General features: G+C 34.1%; 1 protein-coding gene across 2 annotated transcripts in view; it reads right to left on the reverse strand.

The window, feature by feature from the left end:
* SCML4 (Scm polycomb group protein like 4) overlaps positions 1-19,282 on the reverse strand; it is a 179,779-nt gene that overhangs the window by 63,603 nt on the left and 96,894 nt on the right. For both annotated transcript variants that reach the window (XM_051997487.1, XM_051997489.1), the window contains exon 3: positions 7,484-7,625. In XM_051997487.1, the coding sequence (XP_051853447.1) occupies positions 7,484-7,625 (142 nt within the window). The remainder of the gene's footprint in view (positions 1-7,483; positions 7,626-19,282) is intronic.

Below are 19,282 nucleotides of genomic sequence, written 5' to 3' on the forward strand. Positions count from 1 at the left end.
TCTTCAAATCATGGGCTAGAAAAAGAGAAAGGAGCTATTCTGCAAAGTATTGCCTGAGGGACTGAAGTTCATTCAACTTCTACTTATTCAATGAGCATTTTTCAAGCATCTTCTATGTGCCAGACTATGCTAAAATCTAGGGGATGATAACATCATTGAGGTCATGCTGGCCCTGTAACTTGCAGCTTTGGCAGGTAATCTTTGAGAAGTATATCCGAAATAAAATGTTATTCTTTGCTTTCTGGAGAAAAAGAAATAGTGAATCACAGGTAGGAATGTAGTAGAAATAGGATAGTGATGGTGGTGGTAAGGAGTGTCCTTTGTAGCTGAGGAGATTTTCAAGGAATATTTTTTTTTCCTCTGGAAGGACAAATAATGTCTAACACTGATGAGCTGTGATACCACTAATGTGGTAGTGGGGAGCTACCAGTATGGAAATCCCTTCTATCAACCAGCAGATCCGCAATTGTTCTTTAATAAGTCCTCAGATGTAACTTGAAGCCTAAATAGGTTATTTAGTTTGCCCATGGTCATGCAATCAGTAAATGTCAGAGGCAAGATTTGAGTTCAGGTTGTCTTGATTTCAAAACAGTATTCTAACCATTGTACCATTCTGCTTAATTTGCCTACCTACCTACCTACCTATCTTGCTTCCTAACCACCTATCTAATTATCTATCTAATTAGAAGGTAGAAGAAGAAACTTAAGAGAAAACAAGTGACTATGGTGCTCTTTTCTCGTTCTACCCCTTCCTATTCAGCACCTAGGATAGCGATTTTGTTCCCAGTCTATATTCAATGAATATTGGTGGTATAAATCACTTCAGTGTTCAAGGAAGTGTATGGAGCAACAAGAGCTAGAATTTCTTCCAGTTCAGAGATTCTAGAAATCAGCACTGAAACTGTCTGATTTTGTGCCAAGGAAGAAAAAAATTATGTAATTTTGACCCTCTTGACATGGCATGCTTAGGATAATAGAGATACATATTTTATATATGTGTGTATGTGTGATACCCACATACATATATGTGCATATATATATATATGTATGCATGCATGTATGTGTGTGTGTATATATATATATATGTATTATATATATATATATATACACACACACACACACACACACATATATACCTTTCATCTTGGTAAGCCTGAGACAAGAGCCTCACTAGCTTTTCCTTTATTGTAGATCTTTACCGTACAGGCAATGGCTATCTCAATGGATATATTCCTTTTATTTTTAGTAATTAATTAATTAATTATTGGTTATTGATGCCTTTTGTCTTTATATCACAGTCATTTCCAGATATAGCATTCCCCACCTTCACTGCCAATGAACCTTCCCTTGTGACAAAGTAAAAGTCAAGCAAAAATAACCAACACAGCAATTTTGTCTGACTATTCAACATTTTGTAATCACAGTTAACCATCTCTCCAAAGAAAAAAAAGATATTACTTTAAAAATTAAAGGTGAACCTTCTTTACCAAGCATATATTCATTTTGTTCTCTGTCCACCTAATTTTCTCATCATCCAGCATAAATGTCCTACTAAAGAAATGTGCCCAGACTCTGAGAGACATAGAAGTGTTCAGTGACTAGACTAGCGCTTCATCTTAGCCAATGGAGAAGCCACCTATATGGATGTTGAGTTCAATAGACACCTTTGAGGTTCCATAAACTTGAAAGAGGACATTGAAATCAGGACTAAATAAAAGACTCTGTTCTTAAAATCAGCATCTGAGTCTACAGAATCCCTAGAACAGGAAATGGGCAGTGGATAGGATAAAAGTGGTAAGAGTTACATGATTACACTCCTGTTATATAAAAAGAAAGTTAACATAGAACATTCTAATCAATCTACTCATTACAGAAAGTTTACCAATAGAGTATACTTCTGGGATGAAAATCAAGTATGGGAACTGGTTCTTTGAAAGGAGTCTCACTTAACTCTTTGAATATAGAATAGAAAGGGCCAACAATCCAAGAAATGGAAAAAGAAAAGAAAAAAGAGAAAGCACAATAGGAAGGTTGATCCTATATCCATCCTAAAATGTAAACATCTAGAGAGAAGCATTATAATGCTTCAAAGTTGATATAAATAGGGAAAGGAAGATGAAGTTTTGCTCCAAAATGTTGAATTTATAGGGTGCTAAAGAATCTACAGTTTTGCAATAGATTAGAAAAAATTAAAATAGGAAGCTGCTATATAGTCTATTTCTTCATATTATCTACCCAAAGGAAGTATTATTTCTTAGCTTGTAGGAATTATTTTATGGTATTTGCCCTAGTTGCAGTATATGCTATCCCATGTACAAAAATTATTAGTTTAATTTTCTAGATTTAATTATTTCAAATTGAAATAGACCTCAGAGGCCATCAAGTCCAAGCTTCTAATTTTACAGATAATGGAGACCTAGAGAAACTAGGTGATTTGTGAGGAATCATGTAGTCTAATAAATATCGGAGATGGGATTTGAGTCCATGTCTTCTGAACTAAAAGCCCATTAGCCTATTACACTAGCCCACTTCTTATGATCGACTCTACATTACAATTCTATTTTTTTAGTAGCGTTCTAATAAAAATTATTGTTCAGTTGTTTTCAGTCACAACTGACTCTCCATAACCCCATTTGGGGTTTTCTTGGCAAAGATAATGGAATGATTTATCATTTCCTTCTCTACCTCAATTTACAGGTGAGAAAACTGAGTCAGAGAAGATTAAGTGGCTTGATCAGGGTCACAGAGTTAATAAGTATCTGAGACTGGATTTGAACTCAAATATTCCTGATTCTAGGCCTAGGATTGTATCTACTGAGCCACTTAGGTGCCTCAGATGAAGGTTTATTTGTCTTCAACTATTGAAAAGAATCAGAGGTCAACTCAATAAACAGAACAAAACTTTAGATGTTTACTTTTTTTAAAATGGTGGTGAAGTAGATACATTGCTGACAGAGTTGGAAAGAACTGGGTTCAAATCTAGCTTCAAATACTTACCAGCTGTATGATCCTGAGCAATTTACTTAATTTGTTTCTATTTACTCATCCATAAAATAAAGATAATAGCACCCACTTTCCAGAGTTGCTGTAAGGATCAAGTGAAATATTCATACAGTGCTTTACAAATCTTAAAAATCTATGTAAATATTAGTTTTTATTATTATTATTCCCTGTTAGACCTGTCCAGCAAGTATAGTCAAAACATGACAGAAAACAAGAAAACAAAAACCATTTCCATACCTAAAAGGTTTCTGACAAGTTTGAACATATGACTCAAGGAACCTAGAAGCACCCACCAGTTTTCATTGACTTATGGAGAATATAATTAATATGTATTATGAATTAATGAAAACTGAAGTAAACAGAACTGGAACATTATATACCATAACAATTTCATTCTAAAATAATCAACTTTGAAAGACTTAAGAATTTTGATCAGCATAATGATCAAACAAGGATTCAAGGAGATCAGTGATAAAGGATGTTTCCTGTTTCCTAAAAATGCAAAATAAGGCATGTACTTTTAGACTGGACAATACTGGAATTTGTTCTGCTAGACCATTCATATTTGTTACAAGGATTTTATTTTTTTCCCTCCTGGAAGGTGGGAAGGAGAGAAAATAAGACTTTTTAGTAGAAAAAAAATTGTTTTTTTTTTTAAAGAATGGCATTGATCATATAAATCACCTAGAATTTCCTTGTTTTGAAAAGATCAGAACAAGACTTAAAACTGTCCATTGACAGCAACTTCTTTTTTTACTCAAAGTATACAGCATCATAGATCTCAAGTTGGAAAGAATCTCAGATGCAATCTAGTTGAACTCCCACCTTTTCGAAATGATAGTAAACATCGGAGCCAGGATTTGAACCCAGTTCCTGTGTCTACAGAATCTAAACTTTTTTCATTAAATCTTACTGCCTCCTTGTTTTAGGTGCCTGAGGAACTGAGGGGAGCCAAAGTTGGCTCAATCACCATTATGTACCATTATTGTTCTCTAAAGCCATGTATTAAATCTATCTTACATTTTACTTTATAAACTTCTATCTCTGAGTGGCCACCTGTAAACAAAAATGTGAAGTTGATAAGATGTCATCAAATTTTTGCAAAGTCCAAAAAAATCACTTACTGCAACCTACAGCACAAGATATTGGTTATAGTTAATCAGAAACTTTAATTTTAAAAAACTGAAATAACTTTTGAAGGTAATTTTTGTATGTTTTTAGTATTAAACTGCTACTAAAAAAGCCTTCTTTTTAAAGGCCTTTTCTTCTTTTGCAGTTTTTCTCTCCTTTTATCCAACCCTTTCAGGAAGTATTGTTTCCAACAAATAAATACTCTTTTGAAGAAAATAATCTGTGAAACTTACATTAAGCTATTGATGAAAGGACTCTCTAACCCACAACAATTGCTGGGAAACTAAAAAATAGTTAGACAGAAACTTGGATTAATACAGCATCGTATACTATTACTTATTTCAAATAAATAATTGATCTAAGCTCCTCTATAGATTATATTTCTTTTATACTTATTTAATTTTATGAATTGTGAATAACACACAATGTTAATTTGTTTTCTGGAAAATACTTCCTCAGACCAGTAAATTTGCCATCTCAGTAATCTGATTTACATAATTAGGATTCTTTTGTGGATGCACATCAAAACTGTGATGTATGCTTCAAAATCTCATTCTTTGCATGATCTTTTTTATAACTAATAAAGTCTTATTTTTATTTATTTTTCTAAATTTTAATATTATTTTATTTTCCCAAATACATTCAAAAATAGTTTTCTTTGGATTATCTTTTTATTTGTTTATTTTTTATTATACCTTTTTATTTACAAGTTATATGCATGAGTAATTTTACAGCATTGACAATTGCCAAACCTTTTGTTCCAATTTTTCCCCTCCTTCCCCCATCCCCCTCCCCCAGATGGCAGGTTGACCAATACATGTTAAATGTTAATTCTTTGGATTATCTTAAAGCTAATGCTACTGATACAATTGTTGCAGGCACTGAGCAGCATCTCAAGAAAATTTTTGCAAAGTCCAAAAAAATCACTTACTGCAACCTACAGCACAAGATATTGGTTATAGTTAATCAGAAACTTTAATTTTAAAAAACTGAAATAACTTTTGAAGGTAATTTTTGTATGTTTTTAGTATTAAACTGCTACTATTTATGTATTTATTTTTTGTTGAGGCAATTGGGGTTAAGTGATTTGGCCAAGGACACACAGCTAAGAAGTGTTAAGTGTCTGAGAACAGATTTGAACTCAGGTCCTCCTGACTTCAGGGCTGATGCTCTATCCACTGTGCTACCTAGTTGCCCTGACTATTGCTATTCTTAAAGTTTAAAATGCACTAAGATTTTTGGGATATTCTATATAGAGGGTCACAGCTTTTGTTTTTTGTCTTTGTTTTTTCTTAAAGAGAACATACCTTTCACAACTATGACTACCAGAATAATTATTTACCAAAGGAAATAGAGAATTTATCTTAAAACAAAAAATAGACAGTTTTGACTACCTAAAGTTAAAAAGCTTTTGCACAAATAAAACCAATTCAAATTTGTATCAAATATTCATAAACTCTAGTCTCCAAGATATATAAGAAATTAACGCAACTATATAATATCAAGAGTCAATAGATAAGTAATAAAAAGATAAAAACAGATTTGTTTGTTTTTGCAAACTATGAACAACCATATGAAAGATTGCTCCAAATCTCTACCAAAATATATAAATTAAATTAGCTCTGATATTTCACCTCACATTTGTCAAATTGTAATTGACAGATGTTGAAGGAGCTATTAGAAAATAGACACACTAAATACACTGTTAATGGATCTATCAATTGGAAAACAATTTGGAATTAAGAGAAATGACTAGATTGTTCATCCCACTTTGACCCAGAGTTCTTTCTATTGGGCAGAGACCCGACAACAAAATATTCATAGCATCACTTTCTGTGATTGCAAAAATAAAAAACATACAAAAAATTTAGGGTGAAATAGATATCTATAATTGGAGAATGGTCCAACAAACAGAAATATAATGGAAATTATTAAACTTTAACAAATGATGAATATGAGCAATTTAGAGAAACATGGGGAAATATATACTAAATTCAGAGTGAAGTAATCAGTGACTACAATAATGTAAATGAAAATAAAACTAAAATTAAGTCTAATCTGATCATTATAATGGTCAATTATATAACTGTGTTATATAACAATATAATATATAAATTATATGTTATCAGTCTTATCCCTAGAAAAGAAATGACTCATCATTTTCTCTCTCAAGGTAAAAAAGTGGAAGATTACAGGTACAGAGTGTTACATACACAGTCAGAAGTATTCACTGTGTCAGTAGGATTTACTTAACTATCTTTGTTTCACAAGAAGTATAATTCTGGGGTTTGAGTGAGGAAGACAACATAACTGGAAGTGACTGTGACATTAATACTAAAACCATTAATGATTTTGTTTTAAAAAAGGAAAGAAAATCACACTAAAGTTGATTCATTGAAAAATAAGTACCAGGCTTTTTTTTAGATTTTAAAAGATTAATACAAATTAATTCCTGACAATGAAATTTTCAGCTTTAATAGGGGAGATATTTGGGTATAGGATCTTTCTAAACAATATCACATTATAGGTTCATAAGATAATAATAAATTAAGAGCCAGAAAGGGCCTTAGAGAATTCTATTCCAAACCCCTCATCTTATACATAAGAACATTCAGGTTAAATGGATTAGCTAAGGTCATACTGGTAGATAGAATCAAAGGCAAAATTTGAACCCAGTCCTACGATTCCAAAGGGAGAGTTCTTTCCTCTATAACATGTAGTTTTTCAAGTCCTATCACCATTCAATTTTTATCTTTGTCTCTAACATCTAAAACAATTCCTAGCACATAGCAGATATTGAATAGATTCGTGCATTCACGTACAAATGAATAAATGAATGAATTGGATCATTTTATTTTTGATCCCTTTCACAGAATTGATTTCATATGAAATCCAAACTGGCTAAAATACATCCTATTCCGATACTGATGGCAGAAAGATGGGTTTGTAAAAAGAGACAAGACTAGGAAATCAAAAATATGAATGTACATAAGATGACATTGATGAATCTTCTTAGTATTGGCTCAAATCAAGTCTGACGACAAAGAAGCAAAACAGGGCTTTCTTTTTTTTTTCCCTCCACGCTCTTTCCTACCTCCCTTCCCCCATGCGTTTAGCAGGACCATCATCAGGTTCATTGAAAACCCAAAACACAATGCTCCAAACCTCAAGACAGCATAGCTCGACATTTCTGGTCATTATAGATTTCATTTGACTGTCAGAGATAACCAACTCGTCAGTCACATCGATCTCAAATGATGTCTGTGACCGTGGAGCAAATAGCCATTAGTCAGTTCACTAACTCCCTGCCCCCCAACGCACCCTTTTGTATCGAGTTCCGCGGACGTACCTGTGAGCGCCTGCGCTGCTGCGGCTGAGCTGGGCATGGCGGCTGCATCCTGAGGGATGGAGCTGACATCTGGCTCCGGTGTGCTTCGCGGCGGACGCGGAGGGGAGATTGCTAAAGGAGTCATTAGAACACGAGACTTCAGCTGCAAGATATAACCAATTTGGTGAATGAAAACCTAGAGGGCATCATTTCCTTGTCTCCCTGAATACTTCCCTGTCTTTAATTAGCAAATACTAGTGCATCCCCCATTTTGCCTTTCCTTTCCTTCCACAGTGTGTGAAGTACGAAAAGGGTCACTGATGGATGCGTCCTGTGTGTGAAGTGGAATTATGTGTCTACAGTGATAGATACAGTGGTATCTGTAGTCCCCAAGACCATACCAAGGAAAAATTATGATAAACACGGTCACCTTTTGGGTACATCATAGGGAACCACAGTCAAAAGGGGGTCAACTAGTCCAACCTTGGCCAGAACTAGATGTCTCTCTACAAACAAGAATAGTTAGCATTAAGATGGCATTTTAAGGTTTGAAAAGTGTTCTATATATCATTTGATCCTCATACAACCTCGTGAGGTAGATGCTTTTATTAGCCCCAAATTTATATAGGAGGAAAATGTCATTTAGGAGAGGCTAACTGATTTCTGGTCATTCAAATAGTTCCAAGTCTGCCTAACTGAACTATTATCTAACCCCACACCTCAGTAGCATGAGAGACTTGGTGAAATTCTTTGTTAAAATCTCAGAAAACTGAAACTATAGCATTCTTCAAGGCTGTCAGTCTAGATACTCTATTTAAAAAAAAAAAGAAGAGCAAGGGAAGAGAGAGGAAGAAGTTAATTTAGCATGACCTGTTCTTGATATTGGTCCTTTGGGATCATAGCTTTCTTTTCTAGATGATCATTAACCATCTCCTTAATAGGGCATTTTAGCATTTTTCAATGAATCAAAGTGAAAATCACCATCCTCTTTGCTTTCTTGAAAATGGGGAGAATATTTGACTTTCTTCAATCCTGTAGTATCCTTCTCATTCTTCATGGGGCTTTAGAGGTCACTGAAAATAGCTCAGCAATCCTAACAGCCAATTTTTTTGATGCTTGAAGATATTAACTTTTGGGCCAGGTGGTTTGAATTCATTAATTTTATTTTCTCTTTATTTATCTGGAGGATAAATAAAATAATTTACAAAATTCCAGATGCCTGTCTAAGGCTTCCCATGAAATTGGTGATGTTCTAAATAATAAGAAGCAATGTACTAGGAGTTAAGGCATTTAGGTTTTCATACTCATTCTAGCACTTACTAGCTCAGAAATTTACTAAGTGACAATTCATCTTATGTTTCTGGGTCTTGGTTTCCTCATTTGTAGAATGATAAGTTTGATTAGATGATCTTCAAGGTCAATTCCTAGGGTCATCTAAACCCTACAGTCTAGAGCCCTGGGTTAATATAAATTAGCCTGCAAGTCCTCAACCATAGAGGATCATTGTAGACCTTCAGTGTGATGCTCTCCATATCTCTGTTGACTGTCTGCTTCTTTCCTGATAAAGGAGGCATGGTACAATCAAAAGAACACTGGTTTTGGAGTCAGAGGGCTTGGGTTCCCACTTCTGACACATGTAGCTCCAGGCAATTTACTTAACTTCTTTGTGCCTCAATTTACTCACCTGTAGAATGAAAGGATTGAACTAGATGGTCTCTGAGGTCCCATCTCACTCTTGAACTATGATTCTACTGTGAAAATATATATAGGAACCATTTCCCAAAGGGAGAAATTTATTTTCCTGTGCCTAGTTCTGGCAATCAAGGCTACTAGGATTAGTCATTTGTCCTGACATATGTATATTCTGTGATAAGAAGAGGCCAGCCTCCATGTCTTGCTTGGAACCTTAAACACAGAACAGAAAATTTACTCTTACAGTTCTAAGGGCCTACTATTCAGGATGATTTATCATCAAACTCTGTGCTCCAAGGTAACAAGGATTGAAGGACTTCTCTGTTAATTATTTTTCTCTGTTGGTAATCTAATAGAATACAAATTCTTTGAGGACAGGAACTTATTCATTTTTGTCTTTATAACTCCAACATAAGCATGTGCTTAATAAAAACTCATTGGACTTAAATATTTGTAGAGTCTCAAAAAGTCAAATTCTGACCTTCTATCCTCCATATAATAATTACTCTAAAGTCAAGTCATTCTTTATTTTGACTTTAATCTCACATGTTGGGGAGAAAAAAGATTAATGATTAACAATTAACATTACTTTGTGGTACATGATGTAATGGGATTTTTTTTTCAACACGGGAATGACTATGCTGTGAGAAATGATGAATACATAGTAACATAAAAAAAGATATAAATTGTTGCAGAGTAAAGTAAGTATAATAAGGAAAACAATAGACACAATGACTCAAACAATATAAATGGAAAAAAGATGAATAAAATAAAAGAAGCTCAAATTATAATGAAAAATTCTTTCAAAGACTTTTCCCCACTTTCTTCACAGAAGGCTCCATATTGTGAGTATGGAGTGCTAGATGTAATGTCAGACTTTTTATCCATTGATTAGTTTTATTAAACTGTGTCTTCTTTGTTATAAGAGGTGACTTGTAAGGGTAGGTAATATGAAAATAAAAGATAGTCATGAAATTTATTTTACAAAAGAATTACAATTACTACCACTAGCTAGCTATTTATGTGGTTGTGTCTAATGAGAATGCTTTAAAAATATTCAAAGCATTAAGAGTAAGAATTTGCTATTAATAGGTTTTTCAACATACTACAAGCTGGGCATTCAAACAAAATTAAAGGCCATAAAAATAAAGTACTTTAAAATAATTCCCAAAATAATGAAAATGAGATTGCAGTTGTGAACAAATGAGTGAACCCAAAGTGCTTTGTGAACTGGTCACAGCAACTTGGGCATTGTCTGCTTGTTCATTTGTTAAATGTCCCAGTCTGCCACAGTGCCACTCAGGCTCAGTGAAAGTGAACCAACTTTCCACTTGGATGGCCTTTCAGTGAGTAAAATTTCTCCCTGCATGTATCAGGCTGCTCAGCTGGTGAAGGCCATGTAATGAATGAGGAGGGATAGGCAATGAGGGCCCTCTCGCTAAAAATGTTACCTTTGATTCTCCCCTTGGAGCAGGGATGTGATTTGGAAACCCCAGGACCGAAAGTTGAAGCCTCTCCAACTTGTAAAATGATGAGCTCCAACTTCTGCCCCAATCTGTTCAAGCTGTTCTCCTGGCAGGTGATTTTTCTTTGTTTTTAATGGACAAACTCAAATAGGCTGCAGCCGAACAAACGGCCTGGAATGAAGAGCAAGGAGGGGAGGAGGGGAGTCTTTCTTGGCAGTCATACCCACTTGAAGAAGATTCACTGCCCAGGCTGCCTTGCCCTGACATACAGTAGCTAATCAATTTGCAATCTAGGGAACACATTCAAAGCCAACAATCCTGTACAGGCACTGGTGAAGTTGGCACCTTGATCTGAAATGCAAAACCTTAATCAAATGCATCCAACACGATATGTGTAAAGGGCGTTGCTGCCAATGGCTGCCAGAGGAGCCTGTGCTTTGCCTTGTTAATAGTATCATGGTGAGAATGGAACAGAAGGAGAAAGTACCCATCTCTGCCAGCTGGAAATGTAACCGAAGAGGGCGGAACCCTCTGGCCAGCTCATCTTTTCTTTGCATTAAGAGACCCAACATTTAACTTTTGGACAATTTGGACTTTGTGTTCCATGTCAATCTACTCTTTAGTGCCATACTTCCTTGATGACTTTTAGCTCAATTAGGCCAAACAAAAAACAAAGCAAACAAACATTTATTAAATACTTTCAACATGTTTTATATCTTATCACCTGGGAAGGAGAGTGATGCTATGCTTTAGGTGTCAAGAGTGCAAAGATGAAAAAAATGATATGGTCCTGCCCTCAAGGAGCTTGTAGTTTAATGGCAATAATAAAAATAGCTGGCATTTAAACAGTGTTTGAAGGTTTACAAAATGTATGACATATGCTGTTTCATTGTACTCTTTCAATAGCCCCATGGGGTAGACGCTTTTATTATCCCAATTTTTAAATGAGGACACTGAGTCTAAGTGAAATTAGTTATCTTGCCCAAGTTCACAAATTTATAAGTATTTGAGGCAGGATTTGAATTTAGCTCTTTCTAATTCCAAGTTAAGCATCCACTGTGCTGCCCAGCTACCTAATAATTATTCTAGGAAGTGAATAACCATTTGAAAGGTAAATAAGATTTCCCCCCCCTTCAAAAAAAAGCCAATTTCTATGCCAATTATAATATACTTATACAAAATTATATATACATTACATATATCTATGTGTGTTACATTTCAAAATATATAGTTGCTTAGAAATGATCTAGATCAGTATGAGAGATTTGGGGAGGAAAGATCACTCACTTAAAACTGGAGGGGAGGAGGGAAAATAGAGTGGGGACACTAGGATAGGATTCCATTGTGAACTAAAATCCCAATGCAGAGACCAATCTAAAAGCAAATGATTATTTACTAAGATCCTGTGTAAGTTGTTTCCTCTAGAGGAAAACTGAATGTCATGCATGAATGAATGAATTTTTCCCAAGTTACCTTGTTTATGGAAATGACCCCCCAGGTTTTCAATGTTTGTTAAATCAACTGCAAATCAACATGGCAGTCAAGAGTCATTTAGTTTGATTGGAATACATAGAATAGTGCTGATCATTGTACAAAAACCAACCAACCAATCAACAACAACAACAAAATTCTCAAATTTTGTTTGTGAGGAAGGGTCGAACTAGAATATGATGGGAAACAGAGTAGTTACAAGGGATCAGGGATAAATGAACCCACAATTCAAAGTTTTGCTGGAAATGTGTAGCTTTATCATTATCAGAAGTGCTGCTTATCTAAGGTTGTCTAAAGGACAATATTAGTATGAGTAAGTGATATTTATGAAATAATGCTCTGTAGGTATTATCTCAAGTTTAAATAGGCAAAAATAGGCAAGAACTATGGAAGCCAACACCATATCAAGAGAGTGAATGTTTTTAAGCTCCCTTAATATGAGTTTGAGTGGACAATCTCTCTTCTCTCTCTCTCTCTCTCTCTCGCTCTCTCTCTCTCTCTCTCTCTCTCTCTCTCTCTCTCTCTCTCTCTCTCTCTCTCTCACACACACACACAAATTAAATAGATTTAAAGAAACTAGTAAATGTCCCAGCTTTACCTACCTCTACTGCATAGAGATATTAGTAGTTAATTTACAGTCTTATTCTAAAAGAGTAAATTTTAGATGGAGTGTTTAAAGTTCATGAAGTGTTGAGTTAAACAATGCTAGAGAAGGTACTAGAATTCATCCCTAACTCTCAATCTGTATGTCTCTATATACCACCATTTTCACTTCTCTTAGCTCTAATTTCCCTATATTTACTTCAATCTCTACATCTCTATCTCTATATTTCTATATCTGTTTTTTGCATTTCTATATCCATCTTCAGGTAGATGTAATTTGGTCCATCCCAATGATTTCATTAGTGCACTGAACCTCTTGATGTAAAAAAACCCTCTAGTAAAGAGTTGTCTAGACTACTGCAAGGCTTCTTAAGCTTTTTTCCACTTACAATACCTTTTTGCCCAAGAAATTTTACACAACCCCAGATATATAGATATATAAAATATGTATACAAATCAAACATTTACTAATAATAAATCATAATTTCATGACCTCCACATTCAGTTATACAAGCCCATATGGAATTGTGACCTACAGTTTAAAAAGCTAGGGTCTGGAGGACTAGTATGACAGCTATGTGAATGGAAAGAAGGAATGGTGTAAGTGTATAAATGACAAGGTTTAACAATAGTTTGGATTGTGGAATGAGCATAAGAAGTCAATGACGACTCCAAGATGGCTAGTTTGGGTGACTGAGATAATTGTGGTTATGCTGATTGTTGTTCAGTCATTTTTCAGTTATATCTGACTTCTCATGGCTTCATTTGGGGTTTTCTTGGCAAAAATATTGGAGTGGTTTGTCATTTCCTTCTCCAGCTCATTTTACAGATGAGTAAACTAAGGCAAACACAAGTAAGTAACTTGACCTAGGGCACACAGATAGCAAGTATCTGAGATCAAATTTGAACTCAGGAAAATGAGTCTTTCTGACTCTAGGCCTGGCACTTTATTCCTTTTCATTTACTTACATGATGCTAAAGTTGTGTTCTGTATCATTTATGTGTATGTGTAATATATGTGTTATAAATTTATATATACATATATAGCCATAGGCATAGATATACACACACATACATATATATACATACATTGCACAAATAAGATCAATAAATCAACTATTTATTGACTGAAGTAGTATGACATTGATACTGATCAGATAGAAGAAACAATGATACGTACTATATACACATACACATGTACATTATACATAGAGGACAATTCAGTGGTGGCAGTTTAACCCTTAGCTCCCACAAATATAACTTTGCAAATCATTCTTTTTACTTAGCTAACTTTAGATGTCCTTACCATGCACTTGGGGATGTAATGCCCTTTCAAAGGACCCCAACCATTGAAAGACGTGCCTGAAAAGTATTTAGAACATTGACAAATTTTATTACCTCTGTCACATTTATGCAAATTTCCAAAAGGAAATATTTGGGTACTCTTTGTTGCTAATTTATTTTATCTTTTTATAGCAAGGGCAGGGTTCTCTTCTTTAAATTTCAAAACATGATTACTGTAATATATGAACAAAGAATATTTACATAGGATAAAAGAAGACATACTCAATATTATAAAACTAAAAAAAATTCTTTTGTAATAGTCTAGTTGTCTAGGATAAAGCATACTAGGAAATTGAGTATCATTAGCTCATCTCAGGAAGAGTAATGCATTATGATATTATATTAATAAATCAAATATTTGTTGGTGGCAATAGCATGAGATTGATATGTATTATGTGGTATGGAGGTGATACTGGCTTTTAAAAAGCTATGCCAGTGGACTTGAAGTTTTGACTGAGCTTAGCAAACTGGAAAGGTTGCCTGTTGCCTGAGGATGACCTAAGTTTGGGGATGATCATCAGATGAAATTCATAAAATTATCTATTAAAATCTGGATAGGCTTTAACAATGTCAGTGAGGTTATCAAATGTAGCTTCAAGAGCTCTCATCTTAGAGACAGTAAGGGGGTGGGACAACTGGACAGAAGATATTACAGGGGACCCTTTGCTGGCCTTGAGTATAGCTAGCACTGATTGTCAATTCTATTGCCCATATGTAGTTCTGTGTTGCAGTCCCAAGCTAGAAAAGTCAGACACAAGGGAGCAGGGACCCTGGTCATAGTTCCAAGGTAAAAAGGAGTGCTAGCAGGAGAGCAGTGGGTGGAGGAAAACAGGGAAGGTCACAATTCCAAGGCCAAGAGGAGTGCTAGCATACACACCTGCAGGGGGACAGGGGTTCTATCTAAAGGCCAGTACACAGATGAACAGAACAATGACCACACTTTTGCCTGGATCATATTATCTTGGAAACATCAAAAACTTGTAAATCCCCAGAAGTATTTCTAAAAACAGTAGCACATAAAAGCCTGAAGCTTGTGACAGTGCTCCAAGTTGGAGAGCCCAACTTTAACAAAGTTCAAAGATAAGAAATAGGCTGAAAAGATGAGCAAACAAATAGAACTTGACCATAAAAAATTCTTACAATGGCAGAGAAAACTGAGATGTAAACTCAGAAAAAGATAATGTGGAAACAGTTTCATGAAAAAACCTCAAAGAAAAATGCTAATTGAATACAAGCTCAACAATATCTGAAAGAGTTAAAGAAAGAAGAGTAGTGGAAGAAAAATGGTAAAAGAAATGAGAGTGATGCAAAAAAATTATGAAAAAATTAACATCTTGCTAAAAGAGGCACAAAAATTACTGAAGAAAATAACACCTCAAGAAACAGATTTGGCCTAATAGTAAAATAGGCACAAAAATTCACTGAAGAAAAGAATTCTTTAAAATGCAGAACAGGCCAAATGGAAAGGGGTGTACAAAAGATAACTAAGGAAAATAATTCCTTAAAATTTAGATTTGGAATAGTGGAAGCTAATAATCTCACAAGACATCAAGAAACAATAAAACAAAGTCAGAAGAATGAAAAAATAGAAGAAAATGTGAAATATTATATTAGAAAATCAATTGACTTGGAAAATAGATCAAGAAGAGATCATTTAAGCCTGATTACCTGAAAACCATGATTTTTAAAAATACCTAGACATCATATTTCAAAAAATGATCAAGGAAAGCTGCCCTGATAGTGTAGATCCAGAGGGTAAAAAAGAAATAAAAGCATCTTGATCAACTCTTGGAAAAAAAAACCTCAAAATGACCCCCCCTCCCTGAATTATTATAGTCAGAATAAGGAGAATTATTACAAGCTTCCAGAAAAAAATTCATATATAATGAGGCACAGTCAGGAACACAGAGTTTAGTTACTTCAATGTTAAAGAAGTGAAGGACTTAGAATATGATATTCTGGAAGGCAAAGAAAGTAGGACTACAGCCAAGAATAACCTACCCAGCAAAACTGAATATAATTCTTCAGGGGGATAAATGGCTATTTAATGAAGCATTCCTGAAGAAAAAGAAACCAGAGCTCAATAGAAAATCTGACATTCAAACTCAGGACTCAAGAGAATCATAGAAAGTTAAACATTAAAGAGTAATCATAAGGGATTCCACAAAATTAAACTATTTACATTCCTATGTGGAAATATGATACCTGCAATCCTAAGAACTTTTATCATTTTTAGGCCTTAATTAAAAGATGTCTATATAGACAAAAAGGTAATGATGTGACTCAGTAAATAGAGGGGCAAGACTGGATTTAAGAAGATTCATCTTTCTGAGTTTAAATCTGGCCTCAGATACTTACTAACCGATGTGATCCTGGGCAAGTCATTTAACCCTGTCTGTCTCAATTTTCTTTTTATAAAATGAACTGGAGAAAGAAATGGCAAATCACTCTAATATTTTTGCCTGGAAAACCCCAAATGGGGATCACAAAAAGTCAGAAAACTAAACAACAACACATAGAAACATGGCATGAATGTGAGTCAATTATGTTGGAATGATCTCAAAAAATGAGGGAGGAGAGAAAGAGGTATGCACTGGGAGAAAGAGAAAGAGGGAAAAGGGAAGAATGACAAAATTTCTCACATAAAAGAGTTATATAAGAAAGAGTTTTTATAATTTAGAGGGAAATATGGTGTATGGGAGATGGACAGAGTTTGAATCTCACATTGGAATTGGTTCAATACATTGCAATTGGTTCATACATTCAGTTGAGTATAGAAATATCTTGCCCAATTGGGAAATAGGAGGATATAAAGAAATAAGAAAAATGGGGGGGGGAGGGGGATGATAAAAGGGAGAGTGGGTTAAGGGAGACAGTGGTCAGAACCTCAAATAGACTTTTGAGGAGTGACAGGATAAAAAGACAAAGACAAGTATAAACAGAAGAAAAATAAGAAGGAAATACATAGTAATCATAATTATGAAGTTGAATGGAATGAACTCATTCATAAAATAGAAGCAGATAGAAGAATAGATTATCAACTAGAATTCAATGATATTTTATTTATAAGAAACACATTTGAAACACAAAGAAACACATAGAATTAAAATAAGGGGCTGAGCAGAATATTATGCTTTTGGTTGAAATAAAGAAATCAAGGGTAGCAATTGTGATCCTGGACAAAGCAAAAGCAAAAATAGACTTAATTGAAAGAGGTAACTAAGGAAAATTATTTTGCTTTAAAAAATTCCATAGACATAGAAGTAATATAAAAAATTACAGCAAATTTATCTGATAAAGTTCTCATTTCTCAAATGTATAGAGAACTGAGTCAACCTTATTCAATAAAAGCCATTCTCCAGTTACCAAATGGTCAAAGGTTATAAGCAGGCACTTTTCAGAAAAAGAAATCAAAATTATAGTCAAATAAAAATGCTCTAAATCACTAATGATTAGAGAAATATAAATAAAAACTACTCTAAGGAACCATTTCATACTTATCAGAAATGAGAAATGCAGAAGGGGATGAAGGAAAATAGATGTACTAATGAGTGAAGTTGTGGACTGGCCAACCATTATAAAGAATATTTTGGAACAATGTTCCAAAAGACTATAAAACTGACCCTTTGACGCAGAAGTACTACAGTAGATCTATATCCCAGAGATCAAAAAAAAAGAAAAAGGATCTATATGTACAAAAATATTTATAGCAGCCCTTTTTGTGGTGACAAATAACTGGAAATTGAGAGGTTACCCATGAATTGGGAAATAGATGAACAAGTTGTGGTATGTGATTATGATGGAGCATTATTGTGCTACGAGAAATGACAAAGGGGATGGCTTCAGAATAACATTAAAAGACCCATATGACTTGATGCAAAGTGAGTTCTTTGGAATTGTCCTGGATCAGAGTAGCTACGACTTTTATAGCTAATAATCATTACAATATTGCTCTCACTGAGTACAATAAGTTTCTGGTCCTCACTCCACTTTACATCAGTCATATATTAAAATTTATGTTCCAAATTTTCTTCTTCCTTTCCACCTCTCTTCTATTGACTGAGAAGACAAGCAATATATTATATTTGCAAAATCATGTAAAGCATTTCCATATTATCCATATTAAAAAGGCAAGAAAAATAGTGAGAAAATTCTTTGCCACCACAAAAAGAGCTGCTATAAATATTTTTGTTTAATGTTTATAATATTTAAGAAGAATGTTTAAAATAAATAATAAATTTAAACCAAAAAAGGGATCAAAAGCTAAATGGGGAAATTAAAATAGGCATTGTATATAGAGCATCCATACAGATCAAATCCCAGAATTTTTCAAATTGTAGTATAGTTGTAAGCAATTTAGGTTATGAGTTACTATTTTTGAATCTGTTACTAATAAATTATGTGGTCTCAAATAAAACTCTGGGTCTCAATTTTCTCATTTGTAGAATGAGTAAAAGATTGGGAGGAAGGGAGGGTAATTTGATATATTAAACAGATAGAATCAAGTAGTTCTCTACTACTGAAAAGGGAAATTGTGATGGACATTGGTTGGTTAAGAATCAGGGGAAGAAGAAAAAGAAGTGATACTGTTATAAAGTTATCCTACAAATCACCCAGTCACATGGAGAAAATAAATAAAATGTTTGAGTCAGAGTACAAATCTGGCATAGCCATAAAATATATAATCTTAAGAGATTTTGTCAAATTAGCAAGTAAAATTGTGGGAAGAAATTATCTTCACACTTTTCTACCATCCCCTCTCTTCTAAAAGGAAGGGCATGGCTGAATCTTTCAAATCATTTCTGTCTCTGCCCTTTCAAACTTAGAATTGAGAATGCCTTACTTATTTTTTAATCTTTCTCTCTAAAAACTTGAAGGAGTGGAAATTGGCCAAGCCACCTATATTCAAAGTTTTTGGGCATATCTGATAAGTTAATATTCTGTAAGCTTAGGCAATTCATTCATTTGCCCTGATATTTTGGGATCCTTTTAATACAGATTGTTATTGTTATTATCAACTAAGAATAGAAATTCTTAAAATTCATGCATCTTTTTCTGTGATTTTTGGGAGCCTATTAATGCAGATTATTAATAAATAATAATAATACAACAGAAATTCCCTAACAATTTCCCCCCAAAGATAAGTTTCTCTGACTTGTAAAATCTCTATGGGTATTCAAACAACAAAAAATTTCATCTATTTTTTACTGTTAAAGATATACAT

This window comes from Antechinus flavipes, chromosome 4 (genome assembly GCF_016432865.1).
Source record: "Antechinus flavipes isolate AdamAnt ecotype Samford, QLD, Australia chromosome 4, AdamAnt_v2, whole genome shotgun sequence".
NCBI lineage: Eukaryota > Metazoa > Chordata > Mammalia > Dasyuromorphia > Dasyuridae > Antechinus > Antechinus flavipes.